Here is a 21,838-nt window from a genome sequence, read left to right on the forward strand (position 1 = left end):
AACAAACATATTTAAAATTCCAATTCTCTTTACCTCTATTTTTCTAAAAACTAATAATTACATCTACCTGTGGATTTCCCTTTTCCGTAATAAACAATCGGTTTAAAATTATAATCCTAAATAACTTTCACTTCACTTTTTATTTACAAAAATATTTTTAATTCTTCATGGAAAACTTCATTAAGGAGAAACCACCTTGCGTGACAACTAACTTCTAATAAATATTTACAAATCAATATACAGGGTGTATCAAATTTATGGGCCCGCGTTATATTAAAAAATAAAATCTTTATTCTATCTTTGATTGATAGATTGATCCACAATAGTATATACATTGTAAATTATGATTCGAGAGTGCTCCTATTAGCATTTAACGTGTCTTGGTTTGTCTATTTCTACTGCATCTTGATTGTAAATTTAGTATAGAACACTTCGCTGGGTGCCATCAATAAAATATTTTTAACGGTTTTATGTTATGTTATGATGTAATTAATATTTAATATATTTTAGGCCACATGTGTTTATTTCTCAAATTCAAATTGGATATGTATAGACACGACAGAGAAAAATCTTGTATCAGATACAAGGAAACATTATTATTTTCTAAAAATACTCGATTGTGTTGAAACAGTAAGTAGTATATAATATATTAATTTATTAGTTCTAATAATATAATACAATAATTATTGTATTGTATAACCTGTACCTGTAATAGACAGGAAGTCAGGTGTGTAACGTTTAGACTTCCCCGTTTCTTCTTTCATTCATCATTGGTTTGGATTGAGAGTAATAGAAACCACGAATAGACGTAACCAGAAATTGGTCCAATTATAGGTTTTATTTCTCCGGAAATAAAACTTCGAATTATTTTTAGCAGATGTCGCTACGGTATCCATATCGATTTACTTGTTTTAATTTGGTATCGAGAGGCTGGATATTTTTTAGTTGGTTCGATATTTTAGGTTTGGACGATTCAGTGTGTTTTATTGCATTGTCAGCGCGATTTATGAAATATATGTAACGGGTACGGTATTTTAAAATGTTATTGTTGTAATTCGGAATATTTTTTTATTGAAAAATTTACCGCATCCACCATGAAGTGATTAGCGGGAATACAGTGTAGGAGTACAGTTCCAATTACTTACAGTCTATAATATAATCCTATGAGTTTTAAATAATTAGCGATATTATTATAATTACATTATGTTTCTAAAATTAGGAATACAGTGTAGATATAAAATTCCGGTAACAGATTCTATAATCCTATATTTTTTAAATTGTTTCCGATATTGTCATAGTAACAATCTGTGCTTAAAAGTTTGTTGTTGTTGTTAGGAATATTGAATCTGATTCGTTCATTTGTAAAAAGTAGACAGTCAATTAAAAAATGTTTTACATTATTTATTTCGTCATATATTTCACATTTAGGGGGATTGTCTCTTGTAAACAGGTGAGCGTGCGTGTATCTTGTGTCAGCTATACGCAGACGTGTGATATCAGTTTGAAGTTTTCGGGTTCGTATTCTCGGTAGCCGCGGGTAAACATTATCTTTGATTGTTCTTGAAGATGTCTGTGAATATTTTCATTATTGGTTCCACTTACTCGTGATTAGATTTCTAAAATACGATTTTATGTCACCCGCGAGATTTCGACACTCCGTTACCTCTGTTTCGACACTTTCCGACACTTTACGGGCGTACTGATCTGCTGCTTCGTTTCCATCAATACCAATATTATATGAGATGGGATCCATACGAAGGTAATGAGTCTGGAATTTTCTTGAGCCTGTTCTAGTTCAGATTTTACCATGTTCTCTAGGGGGCTTTTAGGATACACATGATTTAAAGTTTGTAAAGCACCGAATGAATCGTTTAGGATCAAGCATTTTGGTATTTTATTTTTGTTGACATGTTCAAGGGCTTTGAGTATTGCATAAAGTTCAGCAGGAAAAATACTGAAATATTTGGGAAGTCTAAAATGATATTGATTGTTAGGGGTTACGTATGCAGCACCTACTCCTGTATTACATTTTGATGCATCTGTGTATATCTTTTAGCAATTATCTCCATCTTTGGTTATGATTGAAGTAGGGATAGTGTTAAAAACAGCTGGATTTGCTGAATACTTACTAAATGCAGTAAGATTATAATTTATTTGGGGGATATCAGTTTTCAAAGGAAGGGGATGATCCAAATTTATTGGGAATATATTTGGAAAGTTTACTTCTAAATATCTTAGATAAAATCGAATTCTCTCATGGAAAGGTTTGTGTGAAATAGGTCTATTTTGAGACGTATATTTATTATTGAATGTGGTATCAAAAAGAGGTCTGTTTGAATTTGAAGCTATAGAAGTTGCATGAGTTAATGTTAAATAAATGCGACGATGGAATAAAGAAGGTTCTTCGGTTTCACTATACAAACTGTCTACCGGTGTTGTTCTAAATGCTTCCAAGGCAAGTCTTAATGCTGCATTGTGTATACTATCTAAGGGTTTTAGTGTTTTCTCGGATGCAGATATGTACGCAATGGAGCCATAGTCTATTTTAGATCTAATTAAAGCTTTATATAGGCTGATTAGGGTATCATAATCAAGGCCCCAGTCCCTGTTAGGTGATGTTCTTAATAAATTTAATATTTTATTGCAAGATGCGACTATTTGATTTATATGTTTTTTCCAAGACGGTTTTTGATCCAACCACATTCCCATAAATTTTACGTCTATTTTAAACATGATAGTTGAATTATAAACTTTCAATGTTGGTGTGCTGAAAGCGGGTTTATTGGTGAATACTATCCCCACTGTTTTGGATACGCAAAATTTAAATCTTGTGTCATGGGACCATTCTTCTAGTTGTTGTAGAAAATGTTGTAGTGATTTCGACATAAGAGAGGGGTTTTTGCCTTTGATGTAAACTACTAAAATATCTGCATAAACGCGAGCTTTCAGAGGTTTTTGCAAAATTTTAATTGTATCATTTATAGCGATTAAGAATAGTGTAGGGCTAATTTTTGATCCTTTAGGAGTTCTTTAATATATTCTATAGAATGTGAGTTTTGAACCCTTACTCGAAATGTTCTGTATCGCAAAAAGTCTTTAATAAATTCTAGACAATTACCTCGGATATTCCATGACTGCAGTTTTTTCAAAATATTGTACCTCCAGCACGTGTTGAATGCTTTCTTTAAATCAAAAAATATTACTATTCAAAGTTGTCGAATTGCTAGAGTTTCCTGAATATCGCTTTCTAAGTCTAGAATATTACCTACTATGCCTGATCGGTTTTATCTAAAACCATTTTGTTTATGTATCAGTAGATTTGACTTTTCAAGTGTCCAGGTGAGCCGTGCATTGACAATGGGAAAAAGCCAGGATTTCACGTCCACCTCTCAACATGGCAACACCAAAATATTAATTTATGAAATGTTTCGTCTATGTATTTGTAAAACTGTTTGTTCCAAATGATAATTTAAGTAATTTTGACTACACCGGCACACACGGAAAATAACCCACTTGGTTGTGTAAGTTATTATGCCTTCACTGTACACTAAATCCAATGTTGGTTTTTCTCTCTGACTTTTTTCATGGGAACTCTTTTTACATCTAGGCCTACAAGCCCATCCAACACTTCGCCAGATGATGCTTAAGAGATTAAACGAAATATTGCGAGCTAGTTGAAAATAGTACACTTTGGCTTTCATTTCCAGCTGCATACCCAATGAACTTTACCTTTGATATACCATGTAAAAGTTTTATATTTTCTAGGTTTTTTTCATATTGAGGAAAAAGTATCAGCAAGCTAGTTTTCTTCACATATATCACCATACTGCTATACTCTGCGGTGCTTTCTTGGGCTTTAGATATGACTATGGAGACACTACAATAATAATTGGAGGTTTAAATTCACTAACACATGTCCTTATGTATGTTTACTATTTATTGAGTGCTATAGATTCCAGATGGGGCAAGTATACCTCAATAAAGAAGGGTTTAACATTAGTACAGATTGTAAGTAATATTTATTTGTTACACAATTTATTTATTTTAAAGTTTAGGAAGAAAATGCTTTGTACGCAACCTGTGATACTTAACTTTCCTTTCCACAGGTGTCTCTTTTGTCGTAACACGAATTCGTGTGACAAGAATGCACGGGTGGGGTCTATCAAAACCAAATTTTATAATTGTATTTTACTATAAAAAAATTGTTTTTTAAATATTTCTAAGGAAACTTACTGATGTAGCTTTGTACTAGGTATCTAAATGTACACACAAAATGTGTATCAATATCTACTTAAATACTTTAGGTGCTGTGAAATAGCTGAAACGAGTAATTTTCCAAGAGTTTATTAAAAATTAATAAACGGCAAATTACAAAAGAATCCGGCCTCGGAACAGGACTGATATACGACGACTAAAAATGCTACGAAAAAGGAAAATGATTTTTGCGACATGGAACGTCCAGGGGATCTCAAAGAAAACTCCAGAAGTCTTAGAAGAACTGAACAATATGAAGATAGACATAGCTGTTACTACGGAAATCAAACGGAAATTTCAAGGATCGGAAAATCTAGGTTAATATGACCATTTCTACATCGGAGTAACAAAAGAACGTAGAGCTCAAAAAGGAGTCTCCATTATGGTACACCGTCGCTTCAGAAAATACATAAGATCATGGGAAGGCATCAGTGAAAGAATGATGAAAATGAATATATGTACAAAAGGATACAGAATGACGATTTTGGGAGTATATGCAATCAACGACGATGCTATTGTAAATGTGAAAGATAACTTTTTTGAACACCTGAGTGAAGAAATCACAAAGGTGGGAAATACGAGAGAAATAATAATCCTAGGAGATCTCAACAGCAGAGTCGGGAAAAAGAACAATAACAAAGTAGTTGGCAGATATGGAGAAGATAACACAAACAATAACGGAGAAAGGTTAATAAATATCTGCGACCAGAATGGAATTAGAATAATGAATATATATTTCCAGCATAGATATATTCATAAATATACATGGACTCAAGGAACACGCAACTTAACTTAAAATCAGTTACAGACTATGTCATTCTTAAACAAAAAAGTCGACTGAAAACAACAGATGTGAAAGCATGTAGAGGACCAATTTGCGGCAGCGACCACTATCTCCTACGTTCAGATATTTCATTTCTACCGAAAATATAAAAATAAACGCCGCAAGGTAATCATTCAAATGAACAGCTCCAACAAGTAAGATACAAATTGAACAGTTTACATCAAGAAAATATTAAAAACCTATATAAACGTAGACTAGAAGAAAAACTAATTGAAACGGAAGATAATACCAGAAATGTGAATCAGTCATACGAAAATATCAAAGAATGTATACACGCCGCTGCCTTAGAAGCACTAGGGCGATATGAAAAAACCGTACATCGAAAACCGTATTGATGGGAGCAAGTTATTTCGCACTAAATAACACATAAAAGAGAATTGTATCAAAAATATCTGAACACAAAAAACGTGGAAGATAGGATACATTATAAAAGAATGCAAGCGAGGGTCAGAAGAAAAATATGTCAAAAGAAAAACGAATCCTGGACAAAAAAGTGTACCATGCTAAATACATACATAGGTGGAAGCCAAAATTCAGAAAGTTGGAAACTATTAAAAAACTTAAGAAACGACAGAAAGAAAGACATTATTCACTCCATATCACCACAAACTTGGAACGGATACTTTGAAGATTTACTAATAGAGACAAGAGAGCCCTTCAGACAGATACAATCCAACGGTATACAAGAGGTCAGGTTGATAGGATCACCAATCAGAATAAATGAGAGAGAAGTCGAAACCATATGCAAACAGTTGAAGAATGGCAAATCACCTGGCCCAGAAAATATAGCTCCGGAACTCATTAAATATGGACCTAAAGTTCTAATTAGGCGGCTAAGACAACTTTTCCAGCAATGCTTAAATAACCATGAAATACCTGAAGAATGGAAAGAGTCACATCTGAGCACTATCCACAAAAAAGGAGATAAATAAAAACCTGAAAACTTTAGAGGAATTGCAGTCACTAGTAGTATCAGCAGAATATATGGAAAACTTATTAAAAATCGAATAGAAGAAGAATACCAAAATATGGAAGCCGAAGAACAGGCTGGTTTTTACGCAGGTCGATCTATAATATATCATGTTTTTCCATTGCTCAGATAATTGAAAAAAAAAATTGCTCGTGGCCAAGAAGTCCATCTGATGTTTGTAGACCTTAGAAAAGCATATGATAGTGTCCCGCTGGTTAAATTATGGGAGGCACTGGAGAAAACAAATATAAATATAGAATTGGTTGAAGTCGTAAAAACGTTGTACTACCAACAAAGAACAAGAATTAAAACTGGACATCTCATAACACCTGGATTCACAGTAACTAAAGGAATAAGGCAAGGTTGCTGTATCTCACCAACACTATTTAAAATATACCTCGTACCAGGACTCAACAAATGGAAGAAAAAATGTACGAATACGGGCATACCACTAACGGACTCAATTTGTACACGCTGTGCTTTGCGGATGACCAGGTCATCATCGCACAGGACTCTAATGATCTTAGTTACATGTTGCGAAAACTATTAGAAGAGTTTACAGAGAGGGGCCTAGAAGGAAATATAAAAAAAAAACTGAATACATGAGTATCGGAGGCGACTAATATAGCCTCCGAGTAGAGGAAAATCAAGAAATAAAATTATGTGAATACTACAAATACCTGGGAGTAAAGATCACTCAAGACGGAAAATTAGATGCAGCTATTAAGGAACGAAATATACAGGGAAGGAAAGGCATATCCTTACTGAACAGCGTACTGTGGGATGACACATGAACACATGAATGCGAAGGTTGGCCCATAAAATAATGAACAGAGAAAATGCTTAGAGCAACAGAAATGGACTTCTGGCGCTGTTCGGCGGAAATATCTAGAAGCGACAGAATAACAAATGAGAGAGTCAGAGAAATTATGGGGATTACACATACTATTGTTGACGACATCAGGACGAAACAACTCAGGAGGTACGGACACGTAAAGAGAATGCCGGAGAATAGAATCCCAAGACAAATCCTCGAATGGCAACCAAGAGGAAGCCGCAGACCAGGAAGGCCTAGAAGAAGTTGGAGAGAAGAAGTTGATAGAGAAATCAGGGACAGAGAACTCGAGGACGATCTATGGAATGACAGAACGAGACAGAGACTGGAAATCAGAAAACGTCAAAGAACGTTGTAAACCGATATTGTATATGTATATAAATTACAAAAGAAAAATATAAAAAAAACCAGTAAACAGCAAACATTGTATATACTTACAGTAAAGCAAGTAAAAATTAAATTAACATTAAAACCTTAAGGCCTAATAAAATAAAAAATGAATGAATTTTTATTTCATTTTAACTTGGCTTTACTCCTTTGAGTAACTAAGTCCATTTTCCGTTGGAATTTACCAGCTGAACAGACGGGATCGTGAATTGTAATTTTTTTAAATTCCCTCTTGTCTTCTTCGCTTCAGCATGCATCTGGCTTGCAATTTTTAAAAGACATGGAGGTGTTACCCGGAAAATGGTCCAATAGGTTTTCAATTAAATACCTTTTAGGAACATTTTTAATATTTTTCAATATTTTTAATGTTTCTATTAGGTTGAAAACTTTAAAATTTTGACGTTATAATCTTGTTTGGGAGAGTAGTCCATTCCTTCACGGTTTTTGCTCTAAATTTTAAAAAACCGCTTGGATTGACATGAAATTTGGCATACATATAGCTTACATGTCAAAGAAAAAAAGTGATATTGTGCCGATGTGTGCTTTTGCCCTGGGGGTGACTTTCACCCCTTCTTGCGGGTGAAAAAGTATATGTCCAAAATAAGTCCGGAAATAAGTAAACTGACTAATTTGAAGTAACTTTTGTTCTATAGAGCTTTTTCGCCAAGTCAACACTTTTCGAGTTATTTGCAAGTGAATATATTTATTTTTCAACAAAATAACCACATTTTTAGACGGTTTTTCGCAAATAACTCAAAAATTAAGTATTTTGTCGAAGAAAACGTTGTTAACAAAATTATAGCCTATAAAATGTAAAAAAAATGGTGTAAGCGTTAGGTTTCTGGATCTCGTAAAACCAGAGTTATAGCCAATGAAAAATAGATTCATATTCACCAAATTTCAAATAGAATATTTCGACGTGAAATATCCAAAAAATTAGGCACTTTTTGGGGAAAACCTATTATAATTTTTTTATAGTGTTTAAAAAAAGCTTTATTTCTGTTTTTACAGAAAGTTTCTAGCATTAAATTTAAGCAAGTTACGCTCAAAATTAAGTTGGACCCTTTTGTTTTTGCAAAAAAAAATCGGGAAAACCACCCACTAATTAGCAACTTAAATTAAATTAATCGTTACCGCTCCACAAATTATTTTACTTATGTTGTGTTTATATGATTTGTAAGTTTCATCGATTCAAAGTGCTTATTTTTGAAAAAATTTGGTTTCAAAGTAAAATTTTTAAAAATTTAAATTTTGAAAAATATGCTTTTTTTTCAAAATAACTTAAAAATTGTTAGAGATACCAAAAATCTCGAGAAACAAAAAAAGTTAGATTTACTTTTCTGAATATCATGTATTTTCTTGTTTTTCTGTTGGACAAAAATTGATTAAGATTTGGTGTTTCTAAATTTGCATACATTCGTGATCAGTGACTCGTTTAACCCCTTTTAACTACAGCCCTTTCAATAATAAGGACTTTGAACCAATGAAACTTACAGATAATATAAACAATATATACAGGAGTCAAGAAACTAAGAGAGAGAGAAGTCCTAACGATTAAGTTCATTTAAGATACTAATTAGGGGGTGATTTTCTCGATTTTTTTACCAAAACTAAAAGGGATTAACTTTATTTTGAGCGTAACTTGTTTAATTTTGATGGTAGAAATTTTTTTTATAAAACAAAATGAAGCTTTTTTTAAATACTTTAAATAAGTTGTAATGAGTTTTCCCCGAAAAGTGCTTCATTTTTGGATATTTCACGTTAAAATATTTCATTTGGAATTTGACGAATATGAACCTATTTTTCATTAGCTATAACTCTGCTTCTACTAGGTGTAGAGACGTGATGTATACACCATTTTTTAAATTTTTTACAGGCTATATTTTTGCTAAAAATGTCTTTTCGACAAAATACTTACTATTTGAGTTATTTGCGAAAAACCGTCTAAAAGCGTGGTTATTTTGTTGAAAAAATGAACATATTCACTGCCAAATAACTCGAAAAGTATCGACTTAGTGAAAAAACTCTATAGAACAAACGTTACTTAAAATTAGCCAGTTTATCCATTTCCTGACTTTCTTTGGACGAAAATTTTTTCACACCCAAGAGGGGGTGAAAACCACCCCCAGAGCAAAAGCACATATCGGCACAATATCACTTTTTTTCTTTGACTTGTTAGCTATGTGTATGCCAAATTTCATATCAATCCAAGCGGTTCTTTGCAATTTAGAGGTTTTGCAATATTTTACCGTTAAAGAACGGACTAGAGGGAGGTATTGAAGCGGAACTTCAAAACGAGATTCATCAAGAAGATTGTCACTGTCCGGTCGTATTGCGCTGCATTATCTACGCTATTCTATTAATAGCAAAGCAAGGAAGTCCATTACGAGGAAACAAGGAAGACTGTGATTTCAGCGACTCATCCAGTGGAAAGTTCTTGAACACAGAACTTAGAGAACTGTAGAGTAACCCCTATTAAAATAGGGCTAATATGGACGGGAAGTGTAAAGGTCTTCAGTCCAGACTACTTCAGGAAAACGAGTTACCCTATTTTGTCCCGTGTGCTCCTCACTCCCTAAAAGTTGGTGCTAAATACGGCCAGTGCTACTATTGAGGCTCAGAATTTTTTCGGAACTTTGCACAGTATTTATTCTTTCTTTGCGCTGGAAAATTTTCCGAGAATATGTGCCACTTTTATTGAAACCTGAAAGCAATACAAGATGGTCTGCAAGATTGGATGCACTTGAAGCTGTCTATAAATATTATGTAAAGTTGTGAATGTTTTCATTCACTAGTGAATGAAAAATATTGGGAAAATTGAATTTATCGTTTTGACATGTTTCTGGCATGCTTTCTTGAAAAATATCATTCATGTCGATGTGTTTTTGCAAAGAAAAAATATAACAGTAGATTTGACTGCCCGGAAACTTCAGAAGTCTTGCAGAAAGTTTGCTTCATCTGAGGCCATTACTGCGTGTAAATTCGTGACAAGCATTAGTGATCTGCCTTATGAGTTTCCAGAAAAAAAACAAAGAAAAAATGTATTACTAAGGAAGTAAAACTTCTCTTGTGGGTAGATGGTATATCAGTTTATTAAAATTTTTTCTAAAAATATCCAAGTTGGATTAAAGTGGGTACATAACTAGTACAAAACAAACGTTTTCGGACTAATCAGTTCATCATCAGGTTGAAACCTAAAATAAGTAAACCACTGTATAAAAAAGCAAAGTTGAAATTTTGACTGTTAAAAAGTTAGGAAAAAATTAAAACATGTGGTTACTTACTTCAGATCCAAAGTAGTTGGAACTAGCTACATAGGTAGGTCGAATGACCTTACCATTATAAAAATTAAGCCATTTCGGCTACAACAATGTCGACAATAAGTCGATGTTAAAAGAATACGATTAGACTATAATGAAGTCTTCATCTTGGCTTCAAACTGACAGACTGAAATATGAAATTGAAAGAATATTGACAAGATCTTCTAGATAGGGAATTTTATGTGTATACAGTTATTTTATATTGTAAAAATGCAAAAAAAATTCTAAATGATTGAATTTAATTAACTATTAAATAAATGAGTGAGAATGAAACAATTTAAATTAATAATAACATATAATTATTTATAATTCTATGATTATTCAAAGCGAAAATTTTGCCAACAAGGTAATGACGTCACTTATTCGAAAAGAAGAAAAGAATAAAGAAAAACTGAAGAAAAATAAAAGGAAATTTATTAAATGATGAAGTAAAAGTATTAATGATTAAATATGGGGTTTGACTGTTATGATATGCAATTTCATTTAATTTAAAAAAAAACGCAGATTATTACTGGTTGCCTGAATTCATGTAAATTAAAACGGAAACGAAAACCAAATTAAGAGTAAGTTACTATGGTGTAAGGTAGATGAGATTAAAGTACCAAATGGTTGTATAATTTATATGAAAATAAAATTAAAAAATTAAAAAGATAATGATATGGAATGATATGATATGGAATTACAGTTAGTTTAAAAATTACAGAAATGAGTGGAATAATGATGTATAACTGGTTGACTAAATTTATGTAAATTGAAGGGGAAATAAGAAAAACAACAATAAGAGTCACGGTTCTTAGACATTACTACGGTTGCCTAAATCGACTAACCAATGAACATTAAGGGTGAGATTACGTCACGAGAGTTTACTGTCATTTGATTTTTTTCGAATCCTGAGAAAACCAAGTATTTTAGAAAAATTTAAACGCAGGATGCAAGATTACATTATTACCGAGGGCGGAAAGCCCCTTAGAATAAACAAGCAGATTCTATTGAATGAAATATTTGAAATTAAATATCACACTTCTCTTTTATTTTCAGCCCTGTAACTTATTAAAATAAATATTATAGAAGTTTTCAGGGACTTTCAGCCCTCGGTAATAATGTAGTCTTTCATTCTGAGTCTAATTTTTCAAAAATATTTATTAGTTTTCTCAGGATTCGAAAAAAATTAATACACTAAAACACATTGAGAATTTTGACATGCGTCAAAGTTTTGCATTAACTCAATGTAAAATTCTGAACTGTTAAATTCCAGCTTCCCTAATAATTATTTTACATCAAAAGACATTAGAAACTATTTGAAGAGGATTGAAATCTGCTGTTAAAATTGGTCTACATAATTAAACATATTCCAAAATTTTGTAAAAATGTAATACATTTTAGTTTTCAGCCCAAACTTAGGCCACACACAATGCAATAATGTTCACATTTTTGAACTGTCAATATTTTTATTTTATCATCTATTGTTTAAAAACAATACAGGTGATAAGATACCCTCAGTTGCGGAGAAAGGATTAATAATAAAGATTTTTTTATTCAGTCAACGGTGTGAGTACTGTCAGTTAAATAGTAACGTGTGGCCTTAATTTTACACGCATACCTATTGTGGCAAATGTATCATATTTTTCAAAATTTTGGAATGCATTTAAATTGTAGAACAATTTTAACTTTTGATTTTAATACAGGTTTTAATTCTTTACAAGTATTCTCTCATGACTTTTGATGTAGAATAATTAGGGAAGCAGGAATTCAACAATTCAGAACTTTACATTGAGTTTCCTATGGCTCTTTTTACGATTCGCCACCCGGTATAAGATAAAATGTGTACTATTTGTCTTATTATTTCATAATAACACAAATAATACACAATAACACACATTCAATGATCGAAAATAATTTAAAAATATGGGAATGTAAACTCTTGTGACGTAAAGTCAAAAATATAAGTCTCCCCACCACCGTCGGACAAGACAACCGTAATAAAGTCTAATAACCGTGAATAAGAGTAAGTTGATATGGTGTGAAGTAAATGAGAGTAAGGAACCAAATGGTTGTATGATTTTATATGAAAATAAAATTAAAAATTGAAAGAGAAAAAAAAAAGGGTTGAAAAGGAAGGTAGAAATGTTTCATTATAAAACAAAACAAAATATGCCAACCTTCAATTACTGGTTGTCTAAATTGAATAGAAATTGAAAATAATAAGCAAGAAGAGAAAATTAAGTAAAGTTATAAAAAAGAATAAATATATTATGTGGTCTATAGACCAACCGAGATATGAGTACCTAAGCCTACCTCCACAAGGGATAGAAGGCACGCAAAAGCGCACACATATCTGCCAGCCCAATGATCACAAATAATAATCATGACAAATTGGCAAATTTGAGTTTTAAAAATTAAATTAAAGGTTATAGTGTAATAAATATATAGTGAAATAAGGTCTTGCAAAGATTCAGAAATTAAATTGATACAATAGGTCAAGTTGTTATGTATAACATAGTTAATATAAAGCAGAATGAGTATGTTTGTGGTCAATAGACTAACTGAGGCATATGTGCCTAAACTTACCTCCACAAGAGATAGGAGGCACGTAAAGGCACACACATATCTTCCAGCCCAATGATCAGAAACACTAATAATGACCATTTGATAATTTGGGCTTAGGTGAGCTAAAGAATGACAAAATAAGAAAAGAAAATGAAAAACAAAATAATAAAAAAAAGTATAACGAGCTGTGTGGCGATGAAAATCCGACAAGTACTGAGAATGTGTACCAAGTAGCTATGTTAGAGATTATTGAACAGATGATTATGGACTCAGTGACAGGTTTAAGGCTTTAAACAACATAAACAGCAAATTTGGATTTTTGAATAGAGTTCGAATTATAAGAATGGAAACAATAGATCTAAAAATGAAACCAGAATAATTGGCAAATATCTACACTGCTGATCTCAACGTTGAAGAATTTAAATTTGAAATACAAAGATTCACGCACACATTTTATCAGTTGACGAAAATTTAAAGGAAGCTGCATCAAGGAAAATGTTAAGTCATATTTATAAAAACAAAATAGAGGAAAACTACTCTAATACTGCTCTACTCTAGCTTCTCTACTACTGTACTGAGAATGTTTCTCACGCTGCTAGTTACGGTGTCATCTAGAGAACGAAGTTTACGCAAACTTGAAATCATTAAAAATTACATGAGAAATACAGCGAAATATAAGAGACTCTCTAATGTAAGTATACTATTAATTGAACACAATCCTTAATCAATTTTGACGGCATCATCAATACATTTGCGGCTAAAAAGGCTTGAAGAATTAACTTTTAAGGTACAATTTTTAATTTTTTTTGAGACAGACAAAATTTATGAGATTATCGAAAACTCAAAGAAATAACGAACCAATGTCGAACGAGTAGACCAATATGCATATCTTGGAACAATTATCAACTCCACAAATGATTACTTCCAGGAAATAAAAATAGAAAAGGCTAAAGCTAATTTTAACAAAATGAGAAAAGTGCTCTGCACAAGAGATTTGAAGTTAGAGCTAAGAGTTAGGAAGGCTAGGTGCTGCGTTTTCTTGACTTGGTTTTATGGAACTGAAGCTTGGACCTTGAATGCGGTATCAATGAAAAAACTAGAATCATTTGAGCTGTGGGTGTACCATAGGCGTAACCAGGATGATCCTAAGGGGGGGGGGGGGGGTTACAACTACCTGAAAGGGGGGGGTTACAACTACTGGAAGGTCTCTGAAGGGTATGGTGTTAAGAGTATAGAGCTCAAAGTATATCCCAATGGGGGGGTTATAACCCCCAAAACCCCCCTGGTTACGCCTATGGGGTGTACAGAAGAATTCTGAAACTATCGTGTGCAGAACACGTCACAAACAAAGAGGTTCGAGAAAGATGAATAAAGAAATGGAAATCTTAAATACCATCACAACAAGAGAAATAGAATATCTCGGACGTATTACACGTGGAGAGAGATACAACTTGCTCCAATTGCCTATGCAGGGAAAGATTCAAGGAAAAAGAAGCATAGAGAGACGCAGAATATCGTGGCTGCGCAACCTGAGAAAATGGTACGAATATACAACAAATGAACTTTGCAGAGCAGCCGGCTCCAAAGTCCGAATAGCTATGATGATTGCCGATCTCCGTCAGGGAGATAGCACTTGAAGAAGAAGTTGTGTAGGTAACACTGCAAATAAATTATTTATATTAGTCATGTATACAGACAGAGTGTTCCACCGAAAACTTGACCCCACCCCCAGTAACTCAGAAACCAAGAGTTTTTTCAGAAATTAAAAAACATGTCAATTTGTATTGAAAGGGAGACGAATTTTTCCTTTCCCTGCCCCGCATGAACTCCCAGTTTTTTTTTAATAGCAAGTGTGGTCCAGTGGCACATTATTTGAAAGCTATTTTTTTTTTCTCTACAGAACCCTCTATTTTTTTAATTTGTGGAATAACTTTAAAGATAATTTTGGATGTTAATTTATAATAGATTTTTTAAGTCGAAAATTATCTTTAAATTTATTACGTAAATTATAAAAAATAGAGCGTCGCTTAGAGAAAAAAAAAAAAAAAAAGAATATGTGTGTACTTTGTACGCACGTAAGAAGTTATACGTCTATTATATGATTTCAACAAAATAAACATACTTTCAACAGGTTACTTGTATTTTATTTAAAGATTAAACTAATTTTTACTTACTACGTTCCAAAAATGTTTAAAACAATCCCAAAAAAAAAAAATAGAAAACACACGGATTCTAACCGGGGACCTCTCGATCTCCAGTCGAACGCTCTGAACGCACTGAGCTATACTCCCGTTATTTTTACGGATTACAAGATTTCCAGACATACTGACAAATAGATCAAGTGAAGTATAAAAATACTTTAAATATTACTTACTATATTATTCCCGAGGTAGACAAATCCAAAGATACAAAATCTATAATAAATATATTTACTAAAAATACTAATATATTCTTTCCACACCCTTTTTGGACTAATACATACATAACTTAAAATATTTAGCAACGAACTCCCTATTGTTTGTGTGCGCATGCGCGCAGAATAATAAAAATTCACTCCCAATCGCGCCTAAAGAAGTGTAACTTCAAAAACGCTGGACGGAAGGGCCGCCCGAGAACTTTATCGTACCGATCTATTATCGTTATCGTACTAGATACTGGCATTCTATAAAAATAACAAAGTTACTCGTTATTTCGATATTTTAGAAACACCTTATATACTTGAAAATATTTTATGGTCCTACGCATCATTAATTCCCGCATTTGAGAAAATGTTCGGGGACACACGAGAGATTATTGCATAAATCAATAGAATATTAGTCATACTTTCATTTCAAATTAGTCCATTTTTCTGAGAAATTAATAGTTTAAAATATTTGTATTTTACTGCATGGATTGTAATGAAACTTTGGGAGTAGCCCAAAGCCCAATCTCCTAATTCAAAGTCTATCCTATATACTATGGCGCTTTTATCATAGGGGCGGTTCTCACCACTTCTCGGGGATAGAACATTTTTATTTTCGAATTGCATGGAGCAAAAGCAAGAATTTTAAGAGAATTTAAAAATGCGCTCTATAATTTGATCTTATTTTTTTCACCCGTCCAACTTTTTGAAAGTAGAAATAACATTATATTAAGAGGTATTGCAAAAGAAAAACAATGCATTTAAATTCTGGTGAATGAGGGGTTAAATGTATGTACTTCTCATTTTTCCTTAAAGTATATTAGTCATATATTTTTTTGCATCATATCTCGCTTAGTTTGAATGTAACCGACATTTAACGGTGCTCGTTTTAAAGGCCTTTTCAAACACTACAAAAGCATGAGCACTTTGAACATGCACCAAAAAACAAACTCTTTTTACCTACCATATCTCTTTTTGTATTATAAATAGAAAATTTACGAAGGAACGAATCTCTTTGTTATTTATAATTAAAAAAAAATTTATACAGTGTTTTTAGTTTGATGCATAGTTTTTAAGATATTCACAAAAAACCGTCCGAAAACGTGTCATTTTTAAATGAAAATGGCCAATTTTCAACTACGCATAACTCAAAAAGTATTGAGTTCTCAAAAAAAAGTATAAATCAGTTTCTGCTTAAAAATAGGTTCTCTAGCCATGCTTATTTTGACCAATAAATTTTCCACCCCCTTGAAGGGGTGGGAATTGCCCCAAGATAAAAGCGCCATAGTATATAGGGTAGATTTTGTTTCTTGAGCTATTCCCTACTTACTGTGAAAATATCAAGTACATCGATGTAATAGGATGTAATTCGGAGCCAAATACCCTCATTGACTGCCCTATAATAATGCTCTGCTATGATCGCGTGAGAGGGGACACACACAAGATTCTAGCAAAATTTCAATTTTCTCTAACTTTTCGAGTTTTTGAGTTACAGCAACGAGTTTTATGTCATTGGAAAGATAATTTTACATTCTTTCAAAATATGTAAAAATATACAGGGCGTGTGTAAAAAATTAAGATTTTTTTTTCATTTCCGGTTAAACCGGAAGCCATATTGTAGGTAAAATTTATTATGCTAATAGATAACAAAGCACTGTATACGTCTGCCAGATTTTAAATTTTAGTTTCTATTACAGAGGTAATTACGGGCACTTGAATATTTTTTTATAAAAAATTCGTAACTCCCCTCCTATGAGGAGTTAAGAAATGCGACCAATGTTATTGAGTTTATCGATAGGACATCAAAAACATTTCAAAAAATAAACAAATTCCTTTGAGTCATTTTTGAGAAAATTTAGTTCAAATTTATGTCAAATTTTGATCCCTTAAATATAGGCAACCCATAACTTTTCCTGAAAAACGATAATATTCTTGTTATAGCCCCATCTTTAGGCTATATAAATGCTTTTTCAAATTAAATTTATCTTAAACAAGTTTTTAGATTTGTAGGGAAATGTATCGGGTGGGCCGTCGGCCATGCTAGCCGCCATTTTGGATTTGGAAATGAAAAATTCCGTATTTCTATTTACCTATCGATGAGCTAACTTTAAGTTAAATTTCATTCATTTCGGTCAAAATTTGCAAAAATGGGCCCCAAATAACCCCCCTATTTCGGCCCCCCTTTGAGAGGTTTTTTTCAAAAGCTTATTTTCTCGACAAAATTCTCTTAAACTTACTCATACCGAATTTCATCGAAATCGGTCCAGTAGGTTTTGCTGGGCGGTGGCGACATACGTACGTACATACTTCCGACATGTTTTTTTTATTTGCTTTTTAGACTCAGGGAGACTCAAAACGTCGAAAAAAAGTGAAATCTGAAAAAATTCTTTTTGCACGATCCTATAACTTTATCTATTATACTCATACTGCGTATGTAGTACGATAAAGTAAAAATAACCTTTCAAATGATGTGCCACTCGACCACACTTGCTATTTAAAAAAAGTGAGGGTCGATGCGGGGCAGTAGGGTGTTACATTTGAGGGCATGAATTTTGCATGAAAGTTCGTCCCTCTCCCATTAAAAATTGACGTGTTTTTTTTTTAATTTTGAAGAAGCTGTTAGTTTCTGTGTTTCTGGGGGTAAAATTTTCGTTGGAACAGACTGTATGTGTATTAGTGTAATTAATGTAGTAATATGAATAAGTGTATTAAAAGCGTATTTTAAAAATAAAACTTTTTAAAAGCTGGTTTCGTGTTTTCTTCGCTTCTTAAGTGGGGGTATTGTTATGATCGTACTATGATCTTTCTTCATCTCTAAATTTTAATTAGATTTTTTAGTTAAAAGTTTTATTAAAATTTTTTTTGAGGTGAAAGGTTTAGAATTTAAATAATCAGTATACAGTTGAGTCTAGGGTTCTTTACCCGTGCGTCATCACTTAAAGCATACGTAATAAGTCGCAAATTTACTAAATGCAAGTGAGAGAAAATGACTGCTGTTCCAATCACGGGTTATATTATAAAATTTAAAGTTATCAAATAAATAGAATGTCAAAAAATGTACGTTTTGCTTTAAAATTTTTGTGCAGGATTACAGCTACATTAATAGAATAAATTCTTTTAATATCATTAGTCATTAATAAATAAATAAACAGTTTATAAAAAAATTCACTAAGATATTTTCTTAATGTTGTTCTGAAGCTATTTCCTTGTGGCATTTTTATAATTACGTATTTTTTATGGGAAATAAGCCACAATTTTACTAAAAAATTAATTTATTAACGTTTCGAAGCCCAAATCGGGTTTCGTTGTCATTTATTGTATCAAAATTCTTATTAAACATTCTAAAACCATTTGCTAATAATGATGACACTTTTATAAAAAATACAAAACATTTTTTAAACAAATTATCAACTATTGAATTTAATCCAAATAATATTTTAGTAAGTTTTGACATAAACAGTTTATTTACAAATGTACCATTAGATAAAACTTTAAACATAATCAAAACGAAATTAGAGAATGATAATACATTGGCAACTAGGACAAGACTAAATGTATCAGCTATAATGGAGTTATTGACATTATGTACCCATAATACCTATTTTCAACTAAACAATGAATTCTATAAACAAAATTTTGGTCTAGCAATGGGCTCTTCTTTATCTCCATTATTGGCTAATATATTTATGGAGGATTTCGAAACTAATATTATTTCTAAACAAAATTTAAAAACCCACAATTTTGTCAAAATACAAAATAAAATAGTATTTTGTATTTTGACAACGAAACCCGATTTGGGCTTCGAAACGTTAATAAATTAATTTTTTAGTAAAATTGTGGCTTATTTCCCATAAAAAATACGTAAAGATATTTTCTATTTGTCATTTTATTCACTTTGGCGGAAACTTTATTATTTACACAATTATTCCGTAACTGTGTAAATGAGGTTAGACTAAATAAATTGGATTGAATATTTTTAAATTGAATAAATATTTTACATTATATTACATTTTTTGGCAGTAGGGCTCATCTAGCCTGCATTATATTACATTACATTAAAATAATTTAAATTTTAAATTCAACAAGAAACATGAGAGTAACAATCACAAACACAACATACTTTATATTTAGTTCTGAAGCTATACAGGGTGTAACAAACATACAGGTCATAAATTAAATCACATATTCTGGGACCAAAAATAATTCGAATGAACCTAACTTACCTTAGTACAAATATGCACATAAAAAAAGTTACAGCCCTTTGAAGTTACAAAATGAAAATCAATTTTTTCGAATATATTGAAAACTATTGGAGATTTTTTATTGGAAATTGACATGTGGCATATTTTTATGGGAGGAACATCTTAGAGAAAAATTTTAGTGAAATTTGTGCAGCCCATAAAAATTTTATGGGGATTTTGTTCCCTTAAACCCCCGCAAACTTTTGTGTACTTCTCAATTAAATTATTATTGTGATACCGTTAGTTAAATTCAATGTTATTAAAACTTTTTTGCCTCTTAGTATTTTTTCGATAAGGCAATTTTTATCGAGTTGAGGCTTATTTTTCAATATGTTTACATAAAAATTTTATGGGGGTTTTGTTCTTTTAAACCCCCCAAATATTTGTGTACGTTCCAATTAAAACATTACTGCGGTACCATTAGTTAAGCACAGTGTTTTTAAAACTTTTTGCCTCTTTGTATTTTTTCGAAAAGGCACCTTTTATCGAGATGTGACCTTTTTAATATGGTTCGAAATATTCCTAAAAATGTAAATCATAAATAAATGTTCATATAATTACCAAGTCTCCATAATCGTACTTAACCATATACAAATATGTGGTGGATTTGACAAATATTCGAAATATCTCGATAAAAACTGACTTTTCGAAAAAGTACTAGGAGTCAAAAAAGTTTAAAAAACATTGTGTTTAACTAATGGTACTACAATAATAATTTAATTGGAACGTACACAAAAGTTTGGGGGGGTTTAAGAGAACAAAACCCCCATAAAATTTTTATGGTTTGTCCAAATTTCACTATAATTTTTTCTTAAGATGCTACTGCCATAAGAACGCCACATGTCCGTTTTCAATAAAAAATCTCCAATAGTTTTCGATACATTCGACAAAATCGATTTTCATTTTGTAACTTAAAAGGGCTGTAACTTTTTTTATGTGCACATTTGTACTAAGGTAAGTTAGGTTCAATCGAATTATTTTTGGTCCCAGAATATGTGATTAAATTTATGACCTGTATTTTTGTTACACCCTGTATAATTAGCATATTAGTACAATGTACTATTTTTATTGGAAATAAGCCACAATTTTACTTTAAAATAAAATTTTAGGTAATAAATTTTAAAGCAAAATTGTGGCTTGTTCTGTTCCTGATTAAAATAGTAGATTATTTTTAGATTTACATTTAGACATCTATGTTAATTTACTTTAAATTACTTTCTAGGTACAACTGACTACGATCTTATTTTCGTTGGCAATAACAAAACTTATGCCAGGCTGTAAATCAATACCTAATTATAGTTTATATTTATGGCTTTTGCAAAATGTTTTTATGATCAACTTATTTGTAAGATTTTACATTAAATCATATGTAAATAAGCAAAAAAGTGTTAGTAAAAAAAAATAATTGTTTTTTTGAAATAAATATTACTGTATAATAAAATTTGTATTTTAGTGACAATCCCTTCAGTGGGTACTCCTATAATCTGGCCGATAATATATGTAAATACACGCACTCAAACTTATATGGAATCACCATGTATTTCAAAGTAATATTTATTTCTTTTGAAAAAACTTGTTATTGTTGCGAAGAATAAAGGTTTGTATTGAAAATAAACAAATATATAAGACATAAGACAATCGGATAGTACAGCTCGGTACGGTAAAAGTTATTTGTTTGAGTTGCAAATTGAACGAAAATAAATAAACTAACTTTTGCGTCCAAAAACGAAAATATGCCTTATGTGGGGTTATAGTACTTACAACGAGGAAAGATTATTGGTCTTGTGGAGAAAGTAATTTTCTCAGAGGGACATAGCTGTAGAGCTATGTTCTGTCCAAAACTTATGCTAGGTAACAGGAACTAGGAAAGCTCAAAAATAAAGCAAGGGAAAGTCGCCAAAAGTAATAACGGCTCTAAAAGGTCGTTTAATTTTCCAATCAGCTGGAAGATACCCAACAATTTCTCACCTGCAGCTTCAATGGCAGCTTTTGGAAGCTACAGGTGTAACTGTTTCAGTTGAAACGATAAGAAGAAGAGT

At 31.8% G+C, this 21,838-nt stretch overlaps 1 protein-coding gene across 1 annotated transcript in view; it reads left to right on the plus strand.

The window, feature by feature from the left end:
• The window catches only part of LOC114327892 (elongation of very long chain fatty acids protein 1), a 65,095-nt gene extending 43,855 nt beyond the window's left edge, over window positions 1–21,240 (plus strand). Inside the window, exons 3-5 of the mRNA XM_028276608.1 lie at window positions 511–630; window positions 3,766–4,008; window positions 21,022–21,240. Of these exons, the coding sequence (XP_028132409.1) occupies window positions 511–630; window positions 3,766–4,008; window positions 21,022–21,204 (546 nt within the window). The 3' untranslated portion in view covers window positions 21,205–21,240. The remainder of the gene's footprint in view (window positions 1–510; window positions 631–3,765; window positions 4,009–21,021) is intronic.
• Window positions 21,241–21,838: the final 598 nt, after the last annotated feature.

This window comes from Diabrotica virgifera, chromosome 8, assembly GCF_917563875.1.
Source record: "Diabrotica virgifera virgifera chromosome 8, PGI_DIABVI_V3a".
NCBI lineage: Eukaryota > Metazoa > Arthropoda > Insecta > Coleoptera > Chrysomelidae > Diabrotica > Diabrotica virgifera.